This window comes from Corvus kubaryi, unplaced genomic scaffold (assembly GCF_017639235.1).
Source record: "Corvus kubaryi isolate FWS band 111438036 unplaced genomic scaffold, C.kubaryi_AGA036_p1.0 split1-65, whole genome shotgun sequence".
Taxonomy (NCBI): domain Eukaryota; kingdom Metazoa; phylum Chordata; class Aves; order Passeriformes; family Corvidae; genus Corvus; species Corvus kubaryi.
The window spans coordinates 869861-895723 of record NW_024582080.1 but is presented as its reverse complement, the minus strand read 5'-3'; the positions used below and the strand labels follow the sequence as shown (position 1 = coordinate 895723).

The 25863-nt window shown below is 43.9% G+C and overlaps 1 protein-coding gene across 1 annotated transcript; it reads right to left on the bottom strand.

Annotated features, from left to right (window-relative positions):
• Positions 1-5482: 5482 nt before the first annotated feature.
• On the bottom strand, positions 5483-16615 carry CYSLTR2 (cysteinyl leukotriene receptor 2). Its single transcript, XM_042014318.1, has 2 exons — positions 16286-16615; positions 5483-8365 (listed from the first exon to the last, which is right to left on the bottom strand). Exon 2 carries the CDS (start codon positions 8359-8361, stop codon positions 7486-7488), a length of 876 nt encoding a protein of 291 aa, XP_041870252.1. The 5' UTR covers positions 8362-8365; positions 16286-16615; the 3' UTR covers positions 5483-7485.
• Between the last annotated feature and the right edge of the window lie 9248 nt (positions 16616-25863).

Below are 25863 nucleotides of genomic sequence, written 5' to 3'. Positions count from 1 at the left end.
TTTGAACCCTCTCTAAGAGCTTAATATCTTTTTTATATTGTGGCCCCCAAAACTGCACATGGGACTTGAGGTGAGGCTGCCCAAGTGCAGAGCAGAGCGGGACAATCCCCTCCCTTGCCCGGCTGGCGATGCTGTGCCTGATGCCTCCCAGGACAGGGAGGCTGTCAGGGCACTGCTGACTCAGATTCAACTTGCCACTGATCAGAACCCCCAGGTGCTTTTCCAAGGTGCTGCTCTCCAGCCTCTCATTCCCCAGTCTGTCCATACATCCAGGCTTGCCCTGTCCTAGGTGCAGAATCTGGCACTTGTCTTTGTTAAACTTCATATGGTTGGTGATTGACCAGCTCTCTAATTTGTCAAGGTATCCCTGCAGGGCTTCTTTGCCTTCAAGGGAGTCAATAGCTCCTCCCAATTCCTGGAAGTATATATAGTATAGATATACTATAAAGAGTATTCCTCATAGAGGTTCCTAAGTTCCTTGATTTTTGGAGTTTTCTGAGAAAGTCTCTGGTATTCATGCCCTGACTGTTGATTTCTCTTTGCTAGGTGACCTTGGTTCCCTATGAAAAATGCAGCTGAGTCAGCCGTAGTCATGCTTAGTTCAATATTTTCCATCAGATTCTCTGCTCATTGGACTTTCAAGGCAAAAAAGTTGTCATTTGTCTGTGTGGAGAGGGGGACAAGGAAGATGGGCAGATGCCAGGGCATTGTTGATGCCCAAGTAGCTCAGGGCGTGTTGGAATGATTGCCATCATTGTCCTTTCTCTTCTGATCAGGCACAAATCTTCTGTCAACATGTCAAATTGTCTCCAAAACCATCTTACCCACATGGCCCCTGTCCTGAGATGAGGTACAGACTGTAGGGGTAGAAACAGCAAGGTGCACTAGACCAGGAGAGGTGTCCAAAGGGGGTATTTTGGCTTGGGAGCTTCCTTTTCTCAGTGGGCTTCTCTGAATAGATCTTACTGGCTTGGTTGAGTGGGTAGCTCTGTGTGCAGTCTTGCTTTAGAAGATGTCTTAAAAGAATACAGTTGCCTGAGGACTTTCAGCAGGAGATCCAGTGGCTTTTAAAGGGTCTTACTGATGGTTTATTCAGGGAAAGAGGCCTTACTTGGGGAGTGGTGTTGGGAAAGGCTTGTTTAGATGCTCTCTGTCTTTGCCTCAGCATGCTGGTGACCATGGTGTCAGCTCCACTGATGATGGGTTAGGAATAGCTCCACCTCCACAGCATTTGCAGTGCCTTGGATTAAAGCCAAGGGATGTCTTTGTGGTGGATGGTGGCTTTGAGGGCCTGATTTTTTTCATGGTCTTGGATAATTCCAAGACAATATGTGGGGAGACAGCAATAACACTTTTCACTAATAAGAATGTTTTGACTCTTGCAAGTGTAAATTGCATCACTGGAATTGGTGTCTGAGGCACGTCCAGCATTTTCACAATTTTTCCCTCCCATAGCACAGCCCAAAGAACATGTTCTCCTCCCCATTGCCAGGCTGCCTGTATCATGTCCTCCTGTGCTGCTGAGCTTTGCTGCTTTTGAGTCAGGTCTGCAGGATCCCTCCAGAAAGATAGACCATGCAAACTCTAGAACAGCTGGTCAGAAAATAGGAAGAGACACCACAGACCATGTCAGTAGTCATTGAGCTCATCTTTCTCCTTGCAAGCATGAAGAAAGATTCTCCCTGAGAGAGCATGGTCTGCTACTTGCTCTGTGATGGCCCTGACAGTAAATGCCACAATGAGAGATGGTTCTGCAGGTGGGCAGCAGCTCCTTTGTCTTTGGGCATTGGCTTGAATGTCCCATTCCTCTGAGAATGGGACAACAGGTTCTCCTATGCCATTCCCAGCTGGGCCATGTGCCCATCCACTCTTATGTTTCCCAGGGCAACCTTCACTTACGTAGCCCAGCTAGCTCAGGTGTAACTAAATGCCATTAGGAATTTGAAGGGAAAGGAACTGGGAAATGGCCAATCTTGAATTGTACCTGGCACTAACAAGTTGGTGGAGGTGGCATGACCAGACACAACACTCGGGTGTGTCATGTGTGCTGGTGACCTGCTGGAGCATGTCCTTCCCATCTAGTCTCTGCACCTGGTTTTCCTTTCCATGGCAACCAGGACACACAGGTGTGGGAAGGGCTGGGTTGGTGCTGGTGTGGAGTCAGGTGTATCTGGACTGCTGCAAAGCAATAGTAAGGTTCACAACCCTGGCTGGCCACAGGGCATCCTTCTGCCCAGCTCCACAGACTGCCCCCGTGACCGTGTGTCTGTGAAAGGCTGGGGTAGCAGCACCGAGCCAGGTACACACCTCTGCTTCTGGAGGATCCAGGTGTGCCTGTGCTGCTGCTAGCTGCTTTACCAAGTGAATTCCACAAGCTTCAATGTCTTCAGTGGTTAGGTGAGACTCAAAGTTAAGAAAAGAAAAAAAAAAAAGAAGCCTATCTGAGAGCACTGGTTTTTAGAGCATATTCTCATTCATTATCTGTGTTTATATTTTCGTTTTTAATGGTGAGGGACCACCAAAGGAGATTGCTCCAGCTGCAGTAATAAAGATCAGAAGATGTAGTATGATATCTGGTTCTTGAACTGGATTATTTTTCTCATTCCTTCTGGATTGTTTGTCCTGGTTGCCAAAAAGAAGCTTATTTACAGCATGTAAGGAGTATCTTACCAATGAGCAAAGCATCCTTAAACATCCTGAAACTCTTTTGAGACACTACTTGCAAGGAGAAACTAAACGCAAGAAGGGATTTATCTGTTATGGAGGGCTTTTTGGGCTGGACATCAGAGGGGTCCTGGAGCTGGCCTGCCAGAGACACTCTGGCTCCTTGCCTCCAGAACTGAAAACTGGTGATGATGTAAGAAAAATCTGCAGAGAACAAAGATCCCCTCTTCGGTGGTTCCTTTGCCAAAATTTTCATGTTACAAAACACAGCTCCGTGCTGAGTGAATCATCCCCAGTTGCATCTACCACGGCTGCTCAGAAGACATAATATCACCCAACAGTTAACGTGCTCAGCACCTCAGCATCTGGAAATTCAGACTGCAAATATGACAAGCAAACTGCCAGCCACCACTCTGAGCATTCAAGCCTTGAGTGATGCAGTATGAGAGGTGGACCAAGGTCCAGAGCTTTATTTCTCATCTTCAGAAGTAAAGGCTCACATTTTGCTCCTGTGAACAGGAATGTGACTTGTGTGACCAGGCCCCTGTGTTAGGCAGCTTTATCCTTTCAGCTGTAAAATCAAAGGAGAAGGAGTGGTGGAATTCTTGCCAGTTTTTCTGAAAGATGGAAATGGAAATTGGGACAAAGAAAGTTACTTGAATTCTTTGGCCTCCTTAAGCTGTTGACTGGTGGATGAACAGATGTAGCTACATGACATCAGCTGAATGCAATTAAACATACTGCTTGTCTTTGCAGATGTCCAGGGAGACTCCTGTATATACACAGCACAACATGTGAGAAGGACAGGACTGCACAGCACGTTGGGACAGTCACAGTGCCTAGCAGGTCATGCTCAGTGCTGGCCAGGAAGCTGAAGTACCTCAAACAATACCAGACTCTCTCAGGAAATCTGTTCTTGCACGGTCTTTTAATTAGGCCATCATTTAAAATGCCTCAGATACGATGCAGGAAATCAAAACACTAGCCCAGGGATGGTATCACTGTTGAAACAGCACCTGAATCCTCCTGACTGCGATTACACTCGGTTGTTTTGGATAGATCTTATTTCCATTCCTATCAGCAGCAGGTCATTCCTATCTTGACCATCCCAAAGGACCAAGAGATGCATCAACACTCTAAGATGGAGAAAAAGTCTGATGCCTGCTCTGCTGCCAGCACAGCGTGCTGCTGTAGCATAAAGGAATATGCACCTCAGAAGGAGATGCTGAGCAGCAAAATCTGCACCCATTTCTCCCAACACACTTAAGAGCCAAAGCAAAATACAAGCTGTGGTGACAGGATGTATGTTGAGGAAGGCAGAGGATATATCACGAAGATTAGCGGGATAATGCATTGATTAAAATACAAATAATAAAATCATAGAATGATATAATGGTTTGGAACCTCAGAGATCATCTAGTTTCAATCCCTGTACTGTGGTCAGGGACACATTTCATTAGACCAGTTTGCTCAAAGCCCGATCCAACCTGGCCTTGAACACTTTCAAGGGTGGAGCATCCACAACTTCTTTGGGCAACCTGTTCCAGTGACTCACCACCCCCACAGTAAAGAATTTCTTCTTAATTTCTAATCTAAACCTGCCCTCTTTCAGTTTCAAGCCTTTTCCTCTTGTCCTATCGCTACATTGTCTAAAGTCCCTTTCCAGCTCTCCTGTAGTCCCCTTTAGGTACTAGAAAGGGCTAGAAGGTCTCCCTGGAGCCTTCTTTTCTCCAGACTAAAATACCTCCAGCTCTCTCAGCCTGTCTTCATGGGTGAGGTTCTCCAGCCCTCTGACCATCTTTGTGGCCCTTTTCTGGACTCGCTCCAACAGGTCCAAGGCTTTGTCATGTTGGAGGCCCCAGAGGTGGACAGAGCTCTCTTGGTGGGATCTCATGAGAGCAGAGTGGAGGGGAAAGACCACAGTCATGCGATGCTCCCCTGCTTGCTGCAGCACCACTCCATCAGGCAGTCACAACCACACGTGGTCTCAAACTGGGGCTAAAATGCTAATGTGAAGAGTGACATTTCCTTCTGCTCTCTCTCTATGGTTCTAGCACAGCTTTGGACTGAAAAATTACCTTTGTCTAGAAGTACCAGTGGTTCCCTGAATGACAGGGAAACATGCATATGAAGGTAGATCATTTGCTGCTACTGCTTAAGGGTCACAGTCACTTAAAGACTTCATTTCCTCTTCTTATGTCTCCTTCAAGCTCACAAGTTTACTGTTGCTTTAATTGTCTATACACATAGCTATTCTTAGATTTTGCCTCCTGGAAATTTCAGGAAACATACCAAAGTACTTTTTAAGGGGTATGTGATCCCTTGAGGGACCTAGAGGCATTGCTAAGAATTTAACTGTCAGGAGCTTTATTTTTTAGAATAGATATGGTGATGCTTTTTAAACTACATTTTTACTACGATACTTCCACAGTGAAGAACACTAATCAGCTCTGTGAGTAGAGACATGCAAGAACAATAAATGGAGAAATGGCAGTAAATGGGAACATGGCATGTTATACAAGTGTTGTTAAAGCTTCATGAGAAGATCCCTAGCAAGGAGGGTCTTGAATCCTTTTTTAAATAAATCATAATTTAAAAAATCTATTCCTTTACCTGCACCTCAGATTTTGACTCATGTTCCTCACTATTTTGTTAGTAAAGTAAATAAGGCAGCAGGATGTTCTCACACCTCCAAGGACATTTCACCCTTGTGAAATAATGGCCCACTTACAGAAACTCAGTATCTGTTTCTTGTTCTTTCTCCCCCTGCACTCAGAGGAGATCCCTTGTTAGCTGTGCGATCAATAAAAAATATATCTTCAGCCACAAGTAAATCTACTTTATTAAAACACAGGTCTGCCAGTTAATTCAATTGCCAACAAAGTTGTAGCGTGGTCAATACAAAAAAAAGTGACTTCATAAGTGAGATACATATATCCTTTTGTTGCAAAATTATCTGATAATCGGATGCATTGGACAGATACAGACAGAAGTACGTTGGTGAGAATACACTGTGGCTAATTTTTTGCATTCTCTTGCAGTATTTGAAGTGTATGGTATCTCATGAGAGGCTTCAAGCTTGTCACTTGTTGATGCTCAGGTCCGCTCCTGACAGGTGAAAACCACAGAAGAAGAGTTTGCCCCTTCCTTCCAATTATGTGCCTGCTATATCTGCACAGGTTACCATCTCAATCATATTCCCATTGCAAACCACTGCTAATACTCCCTTTTTCACCAATAGCATGGGATCAAGGAGTTCACATGGCATCATTAGGTCAGCTCTTAGGTATGCTGATGCATTATTGAAATAAGAATTTGGAGCACGAACTTTAGTGAAGACTTCTGATAAAACTCTGTGCTTACATCAAAGGCAGCATCAAGTGACTGAAATAGATTGAACATAACTCTTAGATAGCCAAGAAAAAAATGTGCCTTTCCCAGTGTTTTGCCAAGCACTTTTCCACCTGACCAGCAATGATTTGTTTTCTGCATATTTCAGACAGAGCTAAAAATAGCTTGCTGCTGTTATTTTTGTTTGGGAGCAGTAACATTCAGTTTGTGAAGTACTTTCTCCATAAAAAGTTCAGAGCATTGAGAAGTACCTTCACAGGCAGAAACCTTCCTTTGGTTGAATTTCACAGTGAGGGAAGGCTTTCAGCATTTTTGTTAGTTTTCCTATAAGACTGGCTGCTTTCTTGGAAAATATGACTAAATTTCTTGTCTGTTTTTAGTAAACGATGAGGTAATTAAAACCAAAATCTAAATATGGTCAAAATGAGTTTGGAGCCTGTTTTCACTTAGGTCTGATTTTTAGAGAACATATTTTAGAAAATATTCAGAGACTTAAAAACACAGCCATTTGATGAAATTTTCCAAAGTACACATAGAAGTAGCTTCCCATTGCTTTCTAAAAATGCTCTCCTCCACCTTCTCTGTTGCCCATCTTTCTTCCTGTACCTGGGTTAGTGCTTTCTTGTTGCATTCGTTCATGTTTGATGTAAGGAAATTCAAACCAACTGGAAGTTAATCCTATGAAAAAAGGGATCAGTTTCCGCCTCAGAGGAGACAGAAGATGAGGGATTGGAGATGTCTTTGGCAGCAGTTTGCTGTCAGACTGATTTACTTGTGCAGAGGAAACCACTCCCTAGCTACCTGTTTGGACTAAAATAATTTTAAAAGTTTGTCTTTGGATCCCTGCATGGGAAAGGAAGTGCTTAGCCTCAGCTTTCTGAAAAGCACTGGCAACACTGGGCATAAAAACAAAGCGTTGCAATGACCTTGAAGGAATTGACGCCACATGAAGAGCTGCAGGATGCAGCCCAGTGCTCTGGGCGCCTGTATCCTGCCCTCACTGCCAGCAGTCATCTTACTCACAACACTCCATGGTGATGCCACTTACTTGAAATCATTCTCTCACTTGACAACCCATGAAAATGTTAAGCAGAATACCTTTGTGGCTGGCTCAGAGTGGAAAATTTAGAAATGTTAGTGACTTCCGAGCAGCCTGAGCCGGTGCTAGGTCCTGTTTGCCTCTCTTCCTGCTTTTTAAGTCAGTCTCAGCAGAAAGCATCATTGATGCTTTACATTTCTTTAATGTGCAACCCCTTTGCCAGTGTTTGCAAGGGGAACTGGCAGGCTACTGTGAATCTGTAGGGAATTGCACTGTCTGAACACAGCCTGTCATTGGATAGTATGAGCCCAGTCTAATTATCCCATCGGGACCACACATATATTGTTATGCAATTCTTCACCAGCTACCTGCAGCACAGACTTCTGATTTTTGCTTTGAAATTTTCAGCAGCAAAGTAATAGAGGATGGGATCAAGGCAGCTGTTCATGGCAGCGAGGCAGAGTGACCACCAGCGCTTTGTGCAGGTTGGCCTGGCTGCAGCTGCTGTACATCAGGTGGACAGTTCGCAGGACGTGATAGGGCAGGAAACAGATGAGGGAGAAGATGAGACTGATGATAATGGTTAACAGTGCCTTCTTGTGACAGATCGCCCTCTTGCTCTGCAGAGCCCTGGACTTGAGCAGCGCTCTGATGGCAAAGACATAGCAGAACACAATTGTGCAGAACGGCAGAATGAAGCCCACGACGAGGACAAAGCAGTTCATCATGAGGAGCCTGTGTGTGCTGGAGGGGTGGAGATCCAAGCATTTGACAGGGTTGCTGTAGCCAGCAACTCCCTTGTTTAAGAGAGGGCTGGAGGCTGCCAGCACGAAGATCCATATGGCCACGCAGGTTATCCTGGCATACTTCGTGTTGGTCAAGTTTCCGCGTTTGAACGGGTGGACGATGGCTATGAAACGAACCACACTGAGCACGGTGAGGAAATAAATGCTGCAGTACATATTCACGTACAAGGTGTAAGTCATGATCCTGCAGACAATATCACCAAATATCCAACGTGATCCCAAGAGGAAATATGTGGCCCGAAAGGGCAAAGTGCTCACAAACATGAGGTCTGAAATAGCCAAGTTCTGCATGTAAATGTTTACTGAGGTCCTTCGTGAAGTCTGGAAGAAAACATAAATGGAGAGGCCGTTTCCAACAGTGCCCAGGAAGAAGATAAAGAGATACATGATGGGATAAATTACTTGTTTGAAGTCGTCAACTGTACAGTTGGAGGAGCTGTTAGTGAAGTTGCCATCTAGCGTCACCTTGGAAATGTTCGTAGTCTGAGCCAGCGCCTCCATTTTTCTGCCAAAATGAAAAGAAGTGGTGTGAGTTCTGGGTTACGGGCTGGGCAGAGACTTTGGCTATGTGAGACTATTTCACTGAGGGCAGAAATTACAAGATGCAGACAACAGTGGGAAGTAAGGGTTCGTTAATGAATAATTACTTGTGATGTCCCAGTAAATACACATCTCAAGACACAAGGCCCCAAGTAAGCTCTAACGAGTTTCAGTATTACAGCAGCTGGTTGTTGTCTCAGCCTGTAAAAGTGCTACCTTTTAGAGGTGCTATCTGTGTGTTTTAATGACAAGTCTCTGATCTTCACTGTGCAAAACAAGCCAACTTGCTGTCAGCCATTTTGTGGCAGGGAGCTTCTGAGTTCCCAGTCACCTAGCATGGAAACATCAAAACCTGATCAGAAAAGAAATCACTGCCCACTGCTAAGTCTGCATTTCAAATTAGGATGGAAAGCTAAAAGAATTGAATTTGTCTTTTGGAACCAGGGAAATTTTTCTGGTATGTTTTTGGCAGTATTTCCTGAGCAATAGCAGACATATTTTGATACGTGTATCAATTAAGGACATTTTGACCTTAAACACTGGCAAACACTGTGCTAATTATGCATGGTTCCTTTTTTAACTCCCTCCTCCTCACACAGTATTTCTTCTTTTTTGTTAGCTTCTGGTGGCTTTCTGTCTCTATTTGTGGGGCCTTTGCTTCATGTACCACTCTCTTAACCTCTTTTATGCTCATCTGCTCTGCAGCAGTCAGTCATCTACACACACTGCAGCTTCCAGGACAGCGCACATTTGCAGCCCTAATGAAAATGGCCTCTAAGAAAATGGGCTGTGTTCACGGAGAGTGGCATTTTTCCTCCTGTGAGACTATAATTCAATCAAATCAAAACCACTCACCACTAAAACATTCTAAATAATAAATTAATTTTTTTCTCATTAGTGTCTGTTTCTTTTCTGATCTCTTGATTTCTAATCTCAGCTGTCCTGCAGCTAGTAGTATTTTCAAAGGAAGGTGTCAGTATTGCTTCTTGTTTGACAGTGGAAGCAATTCCCTCTTTGTATCTGCCAATATATTCTAAAGATGGGGTGTGGAAGTTTTTAGCCTGAAAACCACAACTACGTGGTATTTCCAGATGCATGGAAAAGAAGCTTTTAATTTGCTCCAGTGAGAGTGATAATGTGCCCAGGGTACATGACTGCACCCTATCTCTTATTCTGAACCTCACTGGCTTCACAATTTGAAACTAATTTGTACACATGGAGCCTCCCTGGGGGTAAATTTGGCTTTACATTTGGGTGCTCTGAATGCCCAGCTACCCAGTGTGGTATTCCCACTGTGCTATAAATGGGAACTAATTTGCAAACTGAAGCCATGGTGTGGGAGCCTGAACTATGTTCAGAAAAGCCCATGGTATCTCTGGAATGGCATCTCAGAGTCTGTCCAAGACCCTCAATATAGCAACCAGATGTGCCCAGCAGGCACCTTTCATCCAGCCCCACTGAGATGGGAAGCGTGGGAAGCACTTCCTCAGGCTGGGCTCCCAAGGAAGAGTTCCTGGATATTGGGTCTCAGCAAAGGCCTGGACTGAGGACTTTGCTGAGACCCAATATCCATGCTCCTAAAGTTAGTCTCTTCCTCATTTGAGATCCTCTTTCCTCACAGAGGAGAGAGAAAATATATTCTTCTTAAAAACAAATCTTTTGCAATCAAAGGACTTCTAAATGTTTTGTTTTTCTTTACAGAAAAATCGTCTGATATACACGTTTTCTGTATGGGATCAAAGACCAGCTTTTCTCCAGATTGAATATGATCCCCCCATTTTGCACAGAAATATTGCACCCTGAGGTACAGCAAAGAGAAGAGCCCTTCTGACAGTGTTTTCCTGTGGTCCAAGCATCCTTGCTTTTAGAAACTCCAAAACAGAAGAAAATATTAGGAAAGGGATCTGCCACCTGTTGAAGCATTCCCGTTGTGTGTGGAAGCTGTGAGATAGAGGAGTCAAATGAGTTTGGAGCCATGGATAAATTTCAAGCCCTGCTCAGCACTACGAGTGATGGCTTGTGCCCAATGCTATCTGATGAAGGATGGGATTGGGGCAATGAAAATTCAGTTGATGAAAAGCCCTTGGGTCCCTGCACCCTCGGGAGAGCACTACAAGCACAGGGGCTGAGGCACTTTGCTCAGGCTCCTCATATGAGGGTATCTAGGTAACGACTACCTATTCTGTCCTCTAACTGTATAAATGCTCCTCAATTCTCTTTCCGGCCAAAGACTGAGACTAAAAGTAGAATAGTGCATGTGCAATTGAGAAAATTCAGTATCCCTGAACCTGGCAAGAAAATCAGTTCTCAGACTCCTCTCCAAATTATTCAAACACAAGTTTCAAGCTGTTATGGGATGTCTAAGAGAAAGAAACCGGAGACCAGTCATCTGAAAGCTCTTAAAGCACCATGGTGCCTGCCCTCAGCAAAGGGCCAACAATGACACATGCCATTTTCCTATGTAGACACTCCTGTTAGCTGTGTTTTGACACACAGATCAAAGTAGAAAGGAAGGTGAAGTGAAAGATTTCACATGGGACTACCTCAACCAGCCACAGAGAATAAGGGGAGAATTTTAGCCCTTCTTGAATCCAGGAACTGTTATTAGCCAGTTAAGGTTAGGAAATGGCTCCTAGATATACAGAAAGAACAACCTATCTAAAGGCAGGCAATAAATTTGTTTTCAGCAAAAGTGTCCAGATGGTCTCCTGGATCGGGAATGAACAGGATGGGTTAAGAGTGAGAGACTGGACTTAGGACTTTTCTGGGTCCCCCAAAAGAAGGAAGATTTACAGTAAGATCTAACAGCCCTCTGAGAAAAAAAGGAGAGAAAGGACAAACTGAAATGGGATTCTCTCTTCAGTGGTACTGAAAGACTTCTGTGATAGAAATTCTCTAACAGGAGATTTTTTCTATATGTGAGTGTCAGTGACGGAAGCTATCAAATGGAAGCAGCTGACACATGTCCTGAGGCTCTGACAACCTCCCTGGCAGGAGAAAGAGAAGATCAGCTGAGCAAGAAAAAGGGAGCCTTTTCTGAAATAATTGCTGCATAAGTAGATTAGAGTTTGGGTGGGTTTTTGTCTTTTCTTCATCTCTGTGAAATCTTTAAAAAATATTTACAGCTTGATTAGTATGGATTTTATAAATAAATATTTACCTTTCATAACAAATTACATATATATTATAAACTGCATTTATTTATTACAAATATATATTTTGCCTTTTAGCTTAGCCTGGCTTGAGTTCAGTTTAAGGTAAGACGATAACAGAAAGACATTCCTTGACTAAGGTGAATTTTATGCCCTTACCAAATGGATGGGTGTGCAAGACAGGTGGGGGGCTGATAGAGCAAATGTAACAGGATATTTGTTTAATTGAAGGAGATAATAAGCTAATAAAAATGCCCCAAGCCCGTCATATTTTAAGCTCAGGATGCAGGTAGCAGTCTAGCAGCAGAGGTGAAGCTGCCCAGGGTGTGATATGTATGTCCACCTCACCAGGGTGTGTGTGTGGGGACACAGCGGGACAGGGCTGGCTGTCTTGAGGCAAGAGTGGCTCAGCAGGAGCAGGGGAGGAGCAGGTCTGCCCAAGGAACTGACCTTCTGAGGTTTCTATGCAGATAATTTGGGGGTGTGAGAGAGGAGCTGGTGGTGGCCGTAGTCATTGTGGGTACCAGGGATGAAGGCTGTGATGTTTGGGGCTCCGCTATGAGGCAAGAGAAGCTCAGTCAGACCCAGTACTGCAATGAACGGATGAGACAGTAGAGAGTAGAAATTTAGGTATGTGAGGAAGTGAGGGAACAAAGGCAAGCAATACGGGAAGGAGAGACTACACCATACCCGATGCAGATTCAGGCTGCTGGTGCTGCAGACTGAGAGGTTTGCAGAGGAGTGTTTAATTAGAAGCAACAAGGGAGCTGAGGGGCATAGGAGAGCAAAGGGCTGGACTGACAACACTTGTGAGGGCAGTGAACACGCATCCAGTGCACCTCTGAAAAGGCCAGGAGGGAAAAAACGTCCAACTGCAATAACTAGGGAAGGCAAATCCAACTGCCCACAAAGCCCAATAGACTGGCACATGCTATCTTGAATGCCTGATGAAAACCAAATCTTACGTGTAATTCTGCACTGATGCAGATTCAAACCTGAAAAAGAGACAGGGCACCTGTCAGGCTTGGCATGAAACCAAAACCCTGGTGCAAGGGAAACCTCAGAGACCTGCAGGAGCGAGGATAATCAATAGAAGCCTGTGTTGCCATGCTACCAGCTTTATGGTAATGATAGTGTAGGATGCTGGGTGGAGGAGTGGCACTGTGCATGAGGGACTACATTACTTGCAACAGTGTAAAAATATTGTGGCTAAAGAGAAGCACAACAGGGTTCTTGTAGGCAGACATCATATACTCTAATAATAAAAATATAGTACTAAGAGTGCACTACTGAACTCCTTATCATGATTATGACAGTTGCCAGAAAACATTAAGTGAGGGTAGGATGATGAAAGCAGGTAGCAACAGGAGGAGGCTTTGGGTGTCTTTATAAAGATGCAATGCTGCAGCAGAATGGGATGGGATGTCCATATGCAACAACTTCCTGGTTCCTTGAATAATTAGTCCTGCAAAAAAATGCCATTCTACCTTGGCATTCTACCTCTACAAGATGCCATTTGATCTTTAGTGCTGTACAGGCCCTAGTTCAAGCAGGTTTTGGTGGAGGGAGTTTTGTACTGCTAATCACAGTAGAGCTGGGCTCAGCAGCATTGTGGAACAGAGAAGTAGTCCGAAAAGAAAGAAGCCTACATAAATTTCGGGGCTGTTTAGGAAAACAAACAGAAAATTCAACAAGCCTACATTCCAAAAGAAATAGGTATTTTAAGAAATACTGATCTCAGTGTCTATCAGTGAAATGGTTACCAAGACTATTATAAGGAAAAGATCTCCATTTGGAAAGCAGAAGGCTTGTCAAAATGGGGAGAATGGGAAACATGACAGATTAAATGCGGAGAGGAAACTAGGAGCGTTAAAGAAAAATATAGTGAAGAGCTTCTGGTAAAGGGTGTTCTGATTGACAGTAAGTTTTGTAAAGCTACTGAAAGATGAAAACCACTTGGGAACTGGCAGGATTGCTTGGTGACAAAAGATCTCTTAGGGACAAGGTCATAGCAGGAAAACTCAGGGAATTCACTCTTTCCAACCAAAGATGTTGGGATATTTTCATGTCTGATGCAGTAAAAAGGTCAGAGGAGCCAGCTCCACTTGACAGATGTGGGCAGGAAGTATTAAACCAACCAGATAAGTGGGAGGCCAATAATTGAGACCAGATGGCACTCATATCAGTATCCCAAAGGATCTCAACTGTGAGACTGGTGGCCAAGGCACGTAACCAACCATTGTAATCAGGCACGGTGCCAGGGGACTGATGTGTCATCAGTGCAGCTCTCATTTACAAGAAAGGCTTGATAAGGCAGCTCAAGGCCATGAGCTGGTCATCAGTCCTGGGAACTAGTGACCACTGGGAACGATTTCCTCCTCTGGGACATTTTAGGGGCATCTGTAGTGAAGAATGAAGGCACTGAGGTCATTGAAATGCCAGTCTGCTGAGAAAGAGTCATGTCTTCTGAAAAGGGAGATCCTGTTCACTCACCCGCTGAAGGGCTGTGATGACAATGGATGAAGGGCACCCAGTGGCAATTTCATACATATATTTGGATGTACATATATGGCCGAGGGAGATTTTCCCCTCTACTTCACTCTTATGAGACCCCACCTGAGCACTGTGTTCAGCTCTGAAACCCTGACATAAGAACTTCATGGACCTGCTGGAGGGGGCCCAGAGCAGGGCCATGAAGATGATCAGAGGGCTAGAGCACATCTTGTGTGAAGACAGGTTGAGAGAGTTGGGGCTGTTCATCCTGGAGAAGAGAAGACCCCAGAGAGACCTTATAGCAGCCTTCCAGTACATAAAGGAGCCCTACAAGAGAGCTTGAGAGGGACTTTTCACAAGGGTATGTAGAGATAGGACAAGGGGGAATGGAATCCCTGGAAGTGTTCAAGGCCAAGCTGAATGGGGCTGTAAGCAACATGGCGCAGTGGAAGGTGTCCCTGCCCCTGGCAGGGGGTTTGGAGTGAGATGATCTCTAAGATCCCTTCCCACCCAAACCATTCTATGATTCTATGATACGTGTGCATTTGTAGAGTTGCATTTGTCAAAGCCTTCGACATAGCTCTGCAACAAAGGTTTCTTAAGTACCTAAGTTGCCAGAGAGCTGGAAGTCACGTTCTTTTGTGGGCTGAAAGCTCGCTGAAGTGTAGGAAGTGAAGTGAGGGCTCAATAAATCAGCAATGGAGTCCTCTAGGGTTTGCAACTCAGACTAGATTTATTCAATGTCCCTAACAACAGCCTGGAGATGATAATTCTCCAGGTTGGTAGATGCGGTGCTGGAAGGGTGGCAGATGAGAATCAGTATATTTTAATGTAAGGTGATGCATGCTACAGAAAAATAATCTAAATTGTGCCTAATTATATGAACTTTAAACTGGCTGTTGCATTCACAGTGTCTGGAAAGGGCACTTGGCACTTGGCCATTGCTGAAGTCATTGACCATTTGCTGAAGTCAGTTCTGCACTGGCTACAGCAACAGAAGCAACTAAAATTGTCAGCAAAATGAGGGACACCATCAAAGAGGCTATGGAGAACAGAGTAGGATGTCACCTTGTATAAAACCTTTATGCATTCCCATAGTGGGCAGCTCTTGTCTCTACACTGAAAACAGAGATTATGGAGTTAGAGAACATGCAGAGAGAGGCAAGTAAAGAAGTCAGCAGCCCTGGGCTACCCAAGTTCTTGCAGAGGGCAGTCAATCAAGTCATATGGCATCTCAGCAGAGAATGGGATGAGTTTCTGTGCCATGCCTGGACAGAAGGACACAGTCTTTTTGAAGATGTGTGGTGGAGGGGTGCTGCTGCTAAAGGCCTAAATACAAAACCTCCACTGTGCCTGGAGGTGTAAATACACTCTCAGTTTCTAAACTGCTGATCTGAGATCTGCTGCTCTGAAACACTGGGTTCACTCTAACATGAGGAATGACGAAACAACTTCATTTTAACAAGACATTCTTCATATGCAAAGTTAAATGGGGAAGTCAGGCTGTTCCATCAAAATATACTACTTTGCTATGTAAAGTGATAAGTATATAGAACCTCTTCTGTGCCAGGAAAAAAGATGGTCTTTGCATCTATCACAGTAACCCTTTGTCTGCAGAGGATCCCAGACACGTGAGTCTGTTGTTTATTACCCAAATAGGAAGGCAATTATAATATCTCTGCTATAGAGGAGATCACTTGCATTTGCCACTGCACTTCCAAGAAAAACAGTTCTCATGTCTTTTTAAAGTTCCTACTGGCTTTCTTGCAAATATTCACTTTGTGTTTCAGGAGCAGCATTACCAAGAATAAATGAAAAAAAATGCAATATTTGGAATTAACACTAAATTCATCAAAGCATGGCATATTATTAACCTTTCTAAATGCACAATAACAAAAAAAAAATCAAGAGTCTGACATTTAACACCTTTTATTTTTGAAGTTTGCCATAAGCCAAATGCATATTTTTCATCTAGTTAAAAAACAAGGCTCACTTAATCAGATCCACAACTTCATTGTTATCTTCCATCTGGCAAACAATCCTAGTTACATAAATCTACCCTTTTTTTCTGCCAAAAAAATTTCTCAACACCATCTTTGTCATGGAGAAGTTTGGTCAGCTATCACTGCTTCTGGCAAATAATACACTAACTGCAAATAATAAGAAAGAAAAGTAGGTTGTATTTTAATCTTTGCAACCATTTTATCTACAGCAGAGAAAGTAGACAAATCTTGTCCTACCTCAGCTCATGCGCCTTCTGGTGTGTTCAGTATTTCCTTCTTCTGCTTGCTGTTGCTCAGAGACTTCAGGATTTTTAATGGAAAGGAAACCCACAAAAACTTGATGCAAAAACCAAGTACTACTACTGCAGAAGCCAAAGAAAAACCATGAACAGGGTAAAGGGAAGTAAATCCTGGTTAAAAGTTCTTACATATTCTTAAAAGAGAAATGTTCTCAGCTCAGGGACTGGTGCTAGCAGTCACACGGCAATCTTTCGTTACTTTCACCCAATGAAAGAGACTCTACAGCTACATGGCATGCTGAGAAGCATTCTGAATTTCTGTGTTCGGGCCCACACTTCTATATATGTGCTTTCATTCCTCAGAGTTGCTCAAAATATTAAGAGGAGATGCCCATATAATCTTTGCATGAATCATTAAAGATATTCTTGGAATTAGGGAGAGGATATTTGTTTTGATTACTTCCCAGAAAACACACAAATAACAAAATCGTAAACAGTCTACTGGGATTTGGTGCATAATCTCATTCAACTCATAATTCAAGTCTGAGTTAACAAGCTGAGGGACTAATTTTCCTTGAATTTTTATAGGAACAGATATAGCTCTGTTAAGCCATGAGCAAATGGCTGCAGTGAATGCCTTACTCCCTTCTTATGTTTCACCACTTCTTAGTGGAGCAATGCTGACTGCACAGATGGGTGTTCAGAGCCCACTGCTGTTGTGAAATAGGTTTCTATACACACTACAGGTGTAAAAGCTTGATTATTTCTGTTCTGTGCTGTCAGCACGTGCAGGTGGACCAGACACATTCAAGTGCCTCCTGCTTGCTGCGCTGTATTTCATATTGGCAGCAGGTCAGGAGTCCACACATGGCTGCTTAGCACAGCAGATGGAGAGTCTCCAAAAAACCCAACTTTCTTGCCACCCACACTTGTAGATATCTACACCCCAAAGTGCTTTGGATAAAGATTTTAATCTCTCCTCTATATTACCCCTTGTACATGTAAACTTGAGAACATCCAAAATAGTGCTTTGGGTGTGCTCCCATGTGGGGTCATGGTGGCAACGTGCAGGCTGCAAAGACTGGTGTCACCAGAGCTCACAAATCCCTAGACCCACAAGCGGCTCTGTGGGTCCTCTTTTTTAGCATGGAGCTGATAAAGGACATAGAAAACCACCTTAGCTAAGAACTAGTCTAACTCTTTTGGTCTCCAAGGTGAGCACAAAAAGTGGGTTTTGACACTCACCTGTGTTTGAACTGACAGAGCAAAGCCAACTTAAAAAGCTTCACAGTAGAGATTCACATCACTTGAATTTTCAAGGCACAGCGTGACAACGAATTAGGACCCTCTTGAAACCACTGTTTGCCAACTCTTGTGGCATCTAAGCCCATGGATAAGTGCCCTCTTCCAGCTGTGGTTGTGCTGGCTGCTTTGGTTACTGTCACAGCTGTTTCCCTCTCTGCCAAGGTCTGCCTGCAGAGTGGCTCGTAGGTTCTCCCTAACCCCACCCAGTTGTTGAGGCAGGTACTGTAGACACCTGACTCAGGACGTATCTTCTCACCCAGCTCACATGGACTAAAGCAGGGTGGAAAAGATTCTGTGAGCTGCTCTGTGGACAGAGTCCTTTGGGAAAGAGCCATGACATGCATCAGGAACTGCGGCTGCTTCAGCCAGTGAGGTCACTGCCAAAAGGCAGCTCTGGCCTCGGTCTTCATTTGGGCAATGCCCCAGTAACTCAGACTGCATCTTATCTGCAGCTGGCAGAGACTAATTTAGGCATTGCAGTAGCAGTCTGATGACATCCCCATCACAAGGTGTGTGGCAATAATCACTTTGGGACTGATGGGCAGCCTGTTCTCAGATACAGGATCAGAGGCTGAAACATGCAGAAAAGTTAAGACACTGATCACATTTTATTTTCCTGAGATATTTTGAGAACATATTTTTCACCATGAGATATGAATATCTTCATTGCCTGGGTAATTTCCCACATTCACCTTCTTAAATGCCCTGCTTTCTGGAGAGTACTGCTTCCTCCCTTTTATAAAGTAATTCTGTGTTTTGCTTTTAGCCTGGCTTTGAACAAATGAGGTTGGCTGCCAACTCACCCTGCTCCTGATGAGCTAGATCCGGAGTGACTGCTTGGAATTTTTTAGAAACATTCACTGTATGACTCAGCTTCCGAGGGGAGTTTATTACATTTCTTACTAATAAAAACTTCAATAATTCTGGAGAAGACATCTCAGAATATCATGAAGAACCAAAGACTTTCATCACAAGATGCTGTGTGCTTATCATGTATTCAACAGCAGTTAAGAGCCTAGACTATTTCTGAATTTTGAGTCCCTAAAATGCATAGAGGTTTGAGGACACAGCAGAGTGCAAACGACCCCTCTGGGCTGCAGCTAGTCTCCATCCTGCCTCTGTTTCTGTTCCATTTTGCACTTCTGGCTCCACAACAGCCCAATTTCAAGACAGAAACGCAAGAGGGGGTTGTTCATACTATTCCTTCCCCTTTCTCATAAAACCCCATGCCTTCCAGCCCTGCACAGGGGTACTGGCCACAGAGGAGGGCTCCAAATGTGTGAAGAAGCCAGATTTTGGGTCTGAAATAAGTACTCCAGGCTAAGTAAAAGCAAAAATTCACACTCTCCTTCAGCTTTTCCAAGTTTTCTATAGGCTAGTTCAAGCGTCCTTTTGGGCTGAGCACTACCTGCTAGGGGTGCCAGTCAAGCGGCCTGTGTACCACACTCCCTGTATAGGACACCTTGGACATCCCAAATATACGTCACACCATCATGTGCTCCATAAGCCAGGCCTCCACCTCCAGCAGTACTGTGCCACCCTAAAGTCAGGTGACGTGCTGTCTCAGAGTGGTCCATCCCTACCCCCTTTTCTGGTGCATCCCTCCAGCACTGCAGTCTCACTGGGCAGTTTCATCTGCTCCACACCTCAACAGAGGGGCCAAGAGCACCTGAAACCCACACGGGTCTTGCTGGATGCACACAGCTCAACAGAGTCCTGAAAGTTCATCAGCTCACAGAGCATGGACACTCTTGCACAGCAGCTCCAGCACCTTGGCTTCCCACAGACACAAGGAGTGTGCATGGGAGACATGGAAATCCCCAGCACCAGGAGAGCTGGGGTGAGATACCAGGTCTCCCAGGCAACCCAGGTGAAGCAGCCTGCATATTTTTCCAGTTGCTCAATGTTTTGCTGTCTGGAGGCACAAACTTCTAGTGGCAAAGTTTCACTTCTTTTCATGCCAAAAAATTTTTGATAAAAATGGATCTGTCAAACAGACAGAAGGGATTACCTCCATTGAAGATTTTAGCACTGCATGACTTCAACACGGCAGTTTAGCCTACTAACACACATCTATTTCCAGAGACCAAAATTACAAGCCGACATTCATTTTCTGTGCAATCCAGAAAAAAACAGCATCCAATGTTAGTCGCTCATCTGCTGTCAGCCATAAGGCTGGATGGATGGGAAGACGAAAGTGACAGCTGCATGAAGAAGGGGGAAGAAGCATGGGCAATTTTAAAAGGAATTATACAGGAAGGAAAAGCACAGACGGTTTTCAAGCTGTTTCTTTTGCAACATTAGTAATGGCATCTTTTTTAATTGCCTGTGGTCCTTTCTTATTTGTTTGCAGTTCCTCGTTAAAATACTGTTGAGAGTGGAGGAGCGTTAATACATAGCTGGAATGGAAAAAGACATCTAATGCTGTCTTTAAGTAAAATAAACTGTTCTTTTTTAACTATGAAGCACTAAAACTGGTAATATTTTTGCCAGCTTCTTCAAAGGTGGCTGTGGGCCTCGGGAAAAATTGATTGTCTCCAAAAGCTGTGGAGATGATGGCAGCTGGGAGCATTAATGCTCTTCCCAGAGAATAATCGATCCAGTCTTTGATTCTGAAAAGACTGAACTGGAGTAGTCAACACCAAACAAAACACCAAACACCTTCTATGGTCTTCATCTAAAACCCATTGACATCACTGGAAAGAATAGCGTCTTTTAGGATTAAAACCTAAATAAGACAGACTCGGAAACCATGACTGGAAAAAAAACCAACTCTTTTTCTTTTTCCTTCAGCTAGCTAAAAGCATTTCAGATCTAACATGTGCAAACTTGTCAGTATGTCAGGTATATTCTGTCTTCTCCATGTAATGTACCTTTCAAAACCTTTCTGCAGCCATTTCTCTACCTACCAATCACCACGGTGCCAAAGTTGCTTTCTGCTTGTGTTATTTCTGGTTCGTGTGTTAGACATTACAGGATTGCACACTGCTGGGATAATGAAAGTGCAGAATTTGAAGGATTTGGCAATGAATCTAGTTACCTCTATCTTAAGATTTGGTCTTCCAAAGACTTGTTGATTGTATTTGGCACATGTATGCATGCATGCACACAGTGCTGTGTTTTGGTCTGTGTTTACCACATACTAAATGTTCTGTGAAACCTGAGAATTCTGCTGAACTCTCCTTCCACACAAATATAGAAACTCAAAGCAAGATAAGCTTCCTTTTTCTCTCTCTAATGACTCTTTCATGATATCCCTGACCCAAGAGCTGGATAAAATTCAATGACAACATTCTAACATCAGAATGCCCAGATGTAGGTGCTCTGCTTCTTATATCCAGTGGCCAAACACCCCTGTAAAATACAACCTGCGAGTCCTTCCACATAACCCATGACCACCAAGCCCACTTTCATGTCAATGTACTCATCAATGATAGTTAGCAAAAACTTTACGAGAGACTACAATGTGCCTCTCTGCACAATGTGGGACATAAGTCTCTTGTCATCTGAGGCTGATGGGTTCCATCTGCCAGAGGTCCCTCTCCCTGGAGCATGTGGGAAGTTCTTCCTGCAGGCACTGACTGCTGCTGACACGAAAAGTAAGTTTAAATTTTTGTCCTTGGTCTGGATTTTAACGATGTTTCTTCAGATAAAACTCAGATGGGATTAGATCTCAGTAGACACATTTTCTCTTCTACTGACTTTGGGAAATGGTTTATTGTGTGCTGTTTGATGTTTTTTAAGCTGTATTTTATAATGGCATATAAAAGTATCTATAGATGTGATTTTGAAAGAGATCATAACATGACCTTTTGTCCCTTTTTTTTGCTCAGAATTTCAGGAAAATATCCATGTGTCTGTGATGAGCCATAAATACATTGAAAAAAAACAAGGTCTATTCATAAATGGAATTTCTATCCTTGAAAATTGCTAGAATGACGTATTTCTTTTGTAATTAGTTTGCAACTAGTGTCCCCCCAGATAAGAGTGAGAATTCATTTAAGCTCATCTTTGTCCCAGGCTACATGTTTTTGTGATATGATTTCATGAAATCCTCTTGATAGTCATATACTGAAAACAAAACTGTCTAAGAAAGGCTGGCTATGGTGGTGACACAAGTGGGAGAGGGAAGGGTAAATTCTGAGGTGGCAGGGTCCTCCACCATTACAGGATGGGGATTGTTCAGTGCTAAGGGAAATCCACCACCCACACATCCCAACCTGCTGCTCTGGGAAGTTGCCATGCTGAGCTGATTAATGCAATCATTTCCGTTTACCTTAGACATTTAAATCATGGTGGACAACAAGCTGCCCATGAGCCAAAAGTGTGCTGAAGGCCAAGAAGGCCTACAGAATCCTGGGATGCATTAGGAAGAGCATTGCCAGCAGGTCAAGGGAGGTGACTGTGCCCCTCTACTCAGCCCTGCTGAGGCCACATCTGGAGTGCTGTGTCCAGTTCTGGGCTCCTCAGCACAAGAGAGACAGGGAGCTCCTGGAGCAGGTCCAGCGTAGGGCGATAAAGATGATGAAGGGCCCAGAGCATCTCTCCTGTGAGAAAAGGCTGAGGGAGCAGGGCCTGCTCAGCCTTGAGAAGAGACAGCTGAGAGGGGACCTCATCAATGTGTAGAAGTGTCTGAAGGGATGATGCCAAGAGGATGGAGCCAGGATCTTCTCAGTGGTGCCAAGCAATGGGACAAGAGACAACAGGCAGAAACTGAAGCACAGGAAGTTCCACCCGAATATGATGAAGAACTTACTGTGTAAGTGACCATGCACTGAAACAGATTGTCCAGAGAGGTTGTGGAGTCTCCTCTATTGAAGATAACCAAGAACCATCTGGATGCAATCCTGTGCAGTGTGCTCTAGGACAACTCTGCTTGAGCAGGGAGGTTGGACCAGATGATCCTCTGTGGACCCTTCCAACCTGACCCATTCTGTGTGTTTCTGTGAACTCTGGGTTTCTTTGCAGAAGACAAGAGAAGCCCGGGGTGAGCTCTCCTGCTTCATGTGCTCAGGCACCAAGCCCAGGGGCACTTCAGTGTCACTGAAATTGTCTGGATAGATTAAACCCTCCAACACTATCTTATAAGAGCTAGTTAGTTAGGCATTAGGGCAAGGATGTGTAGAAAATCACTCCAGCCACATGCACCCCCTTCAGGACTTTTCACTTATTTATTTATATATTTATATACTTTTAGCAAACAAAGACATTAATGCTCATTGGTTCTAAGTTACATAGTGAACCCTTTCCTAAGTTTACCCCATCCCCAATTTATCCCTAACCCATTTTTCACCCCATGGCTTCCCTATACAATTTCCTTTCCCTACAACTCCTCTCCAATGCCGAGGGGGGGATGAAAAGGGGGAGGGAAGAAATTAACTATTTTTGTTTAGCGTTCCAACAGGTACAAATAAAAGAAACCCTCTCCTGCCTCAGTTTCCCCACAAAGCATGCTCAGAGAGTCCTGCCTCCCTTCTGTCAGCCTTAAGATGTTCCACAGAATCTGTTAGGACATTTAAAGACTCAGGAGGATGGCTTGTTTTGTTTTGAAACTGTTCTTGTTATGTTTATCCAGTTGTTTTCAATGTTAAGTTTTAAATCTCTTTTTGTTAAAAATAAACGGGTGAAATGTTGGGGCCCTCCCCCCCCCTGCCCTGGGATCCTGGGAGAGGGGCCCTGGGGGGGAGGCACGGGGTTTCCCTGCCCCTGGTCAGCCTCGTTCCCCACTGGTTGGTTTGTGTTCCCTGTGTGGGCAGAAGGACCCTCGGGTCCCGTGACTGGAACAGTTCCTGGGCAGAGCTCCGGCCATGCGGCTGGAGAAATGAACATCTCCGAAAATATCCACCAAGAATCTGTCCTTATATTTCTTTTCTATGGGCCTCGTTGTCTGCTACATGTGTTACAGAATCCCCACTGTAACAACATAGTTTTCTTTATTAATTAGTATTCTATCCTCTATTGATTATTGATCTCTCACTCCTCAAGGTAATGAGTCCACATTTTTTTCATCCCTCTTATCTTTTTTTAAGACAGAATCTCCAACTCTCCCGGCTGTAATCTCCTCTGTATCTTCTGGTTACTCCAACATGTCCTTGAAGAGCCATAAATTTAAGATCCCAGATACCAATCTTTAACTCTCTCAGGCTTTGTTTATTGAAGCTTACCAGGGCAAGTTTAGCAAACTTCAGTTTTGGTGATTTAATGATCAAAATAACAATAAGAGTCTGTGAAAAAGAAACTTAACTTGGGCTGGCTACAAGTGGGCACTGCTTATGAATAATTAAAACAACTAATTTAAAATGAGTTAGATCATTTCCAATATCAGCACCACTCTTTGTGGTTGGTTGACATCAGCTGACCTTGTTCACCAGCTCAAGCTGTGTTTGGGAGCAGTCTGGGCAGCTCTGAGCAGCCTGACATGGACTGGCTACACAACAGGGTAATAGTCAGTCCATCTTGCATAGGATTTTATGGTGATGATTAAAGTACCTCATGTTTTGCTTTCAGAGTCCTCAGTGCAAGGTGGAGAAGCTGGGCAGAGTCTGACTGGTCTTCTGCTGGAAGTAGAAATAAAGATACTCTTTTAGTTTTGTTTGGCAGAGATGTTTCTTCTACTTTGTTGCTGTTGCTACAAGACCAAAGCTGTTGTCTATTCTCTGGAAATACAGAGCATGCCACCAGAGAAGAATTAGCGCAATGGTTTTAGTTTTATGCAACTTTCTCAACACCCAGTGACTGATCATTTAGATGAGAATAAACAAAATGAAGTAAGCTGTTTGTTCAGCATGTTCCAACACCCGTCCATCTGCTTGCTTTTGTACTCACAGTCCCTCAGCCACAACTTTTCTTATCAGCCACTTTCAAAAAATATGACTCATTTTTCACATAATAGACTGGGTGGAAAGTAGAGAAGTTTTTATATGTAATAAAGCTTTCTCTCGCCCAGGATCTCCTGCATTAGCTCATATTTTATTTCTCATTAAAGAGAATGACACAATGAAAATGTACTCCTTCTAGCCCTAGTTAGCTGCAGCAGGACTCACAGCCTGTGCCACAATTAGCTCGTCGTGACTCTTCTCGGAACCAGGTACATGAAGCTTTGGTATAGCTAATTCTAGGACAAGGAGGAGCCACAAGGGGACCAAGTGTTAGTACAGTTTATGCAGTCTCTCTACTCAGGCTTCTTGTTAGCTCAGCTAACACACTTCCATGGCTGCAAAGCAGAAGCCACTCTAAAGTGGGGACATTGGCCAAAACATCTGCCCACTCAGCTCCGTCAGGTTTTGAATATGTGTTGCAACACCATAAAAGCCATATCCCCAGGCAGATGAAACGGTTCCATGGGAAAGGTCTGTGTAGTCTGCCCTGCTGGTGACATCTTCAGTTACCATCCCTTTTCCATGGTGTCATGCTGTACTCTGCTGGCAACAAGGCTGATCCTGGTTTCCCAGGTGAAAGCTGTTTGCCTAGAACATTTATCCTCACTCTTGCTTTCCACATGCTAGTCTGGTTTTAACAACATCTTGCCTGGCTGAGAGACAAGAGGCAAAACACACAGCAGGCTGTCAGTAGATTTCCAGTTCAGATGAAATCCCTTGGGTTTTGTCACACAGATCTTGTGCTTTCTCCCAGTGAGACCCTCATATGCATCAGACAACCACTGCTGCTGCAGGAATCTCTCACAAGCTCAACCGATTTCCCTATGATCAGAACATCTCTTGCCAAGCAGAAAGGGGAGATACGCAGTAAACCCAGAGGTCCCCTCCTAAATCTGCTGGGACCTCTGACCCACTCGTGGGATGTATGTGGCACCCTGCTGGGCTAAGGAAAGCTCTTACCAGTGTAAACTATGTCTCAGACTGACAAACTGTTGTTTTGTATTTCTCGGTGTTGAGCAATGCAATTTTTCTTTTTTGCTCCAATCACTAGCACCCATGCACAGGACAAGAGTGGGACTGAGGCTCATCACATCTGCTTGAGATGCTCAAACTTTCCTGGGTTATTCTGTGACACTAAAGTTGCTACAGAAAGTCAAAGGCTTATGTAAAGAGGAAACAAGATGAAGTTAATATGCTTTAAAATCAAGGCAGCAGCTTACCTTTTGTATCTGATAATGACTTGATAGAACTACATGATGCAGACTCTAAAAAACATCACTGAGGAAAGCTCCAAAGAACAAGACCTTTATTATGTCTTTTGCACTTCATTTGCTCCATTCTGCATTTTAATTTCCTAAGTATCTCCTAAGTGTATTCAGTAGAATAGTAAGTA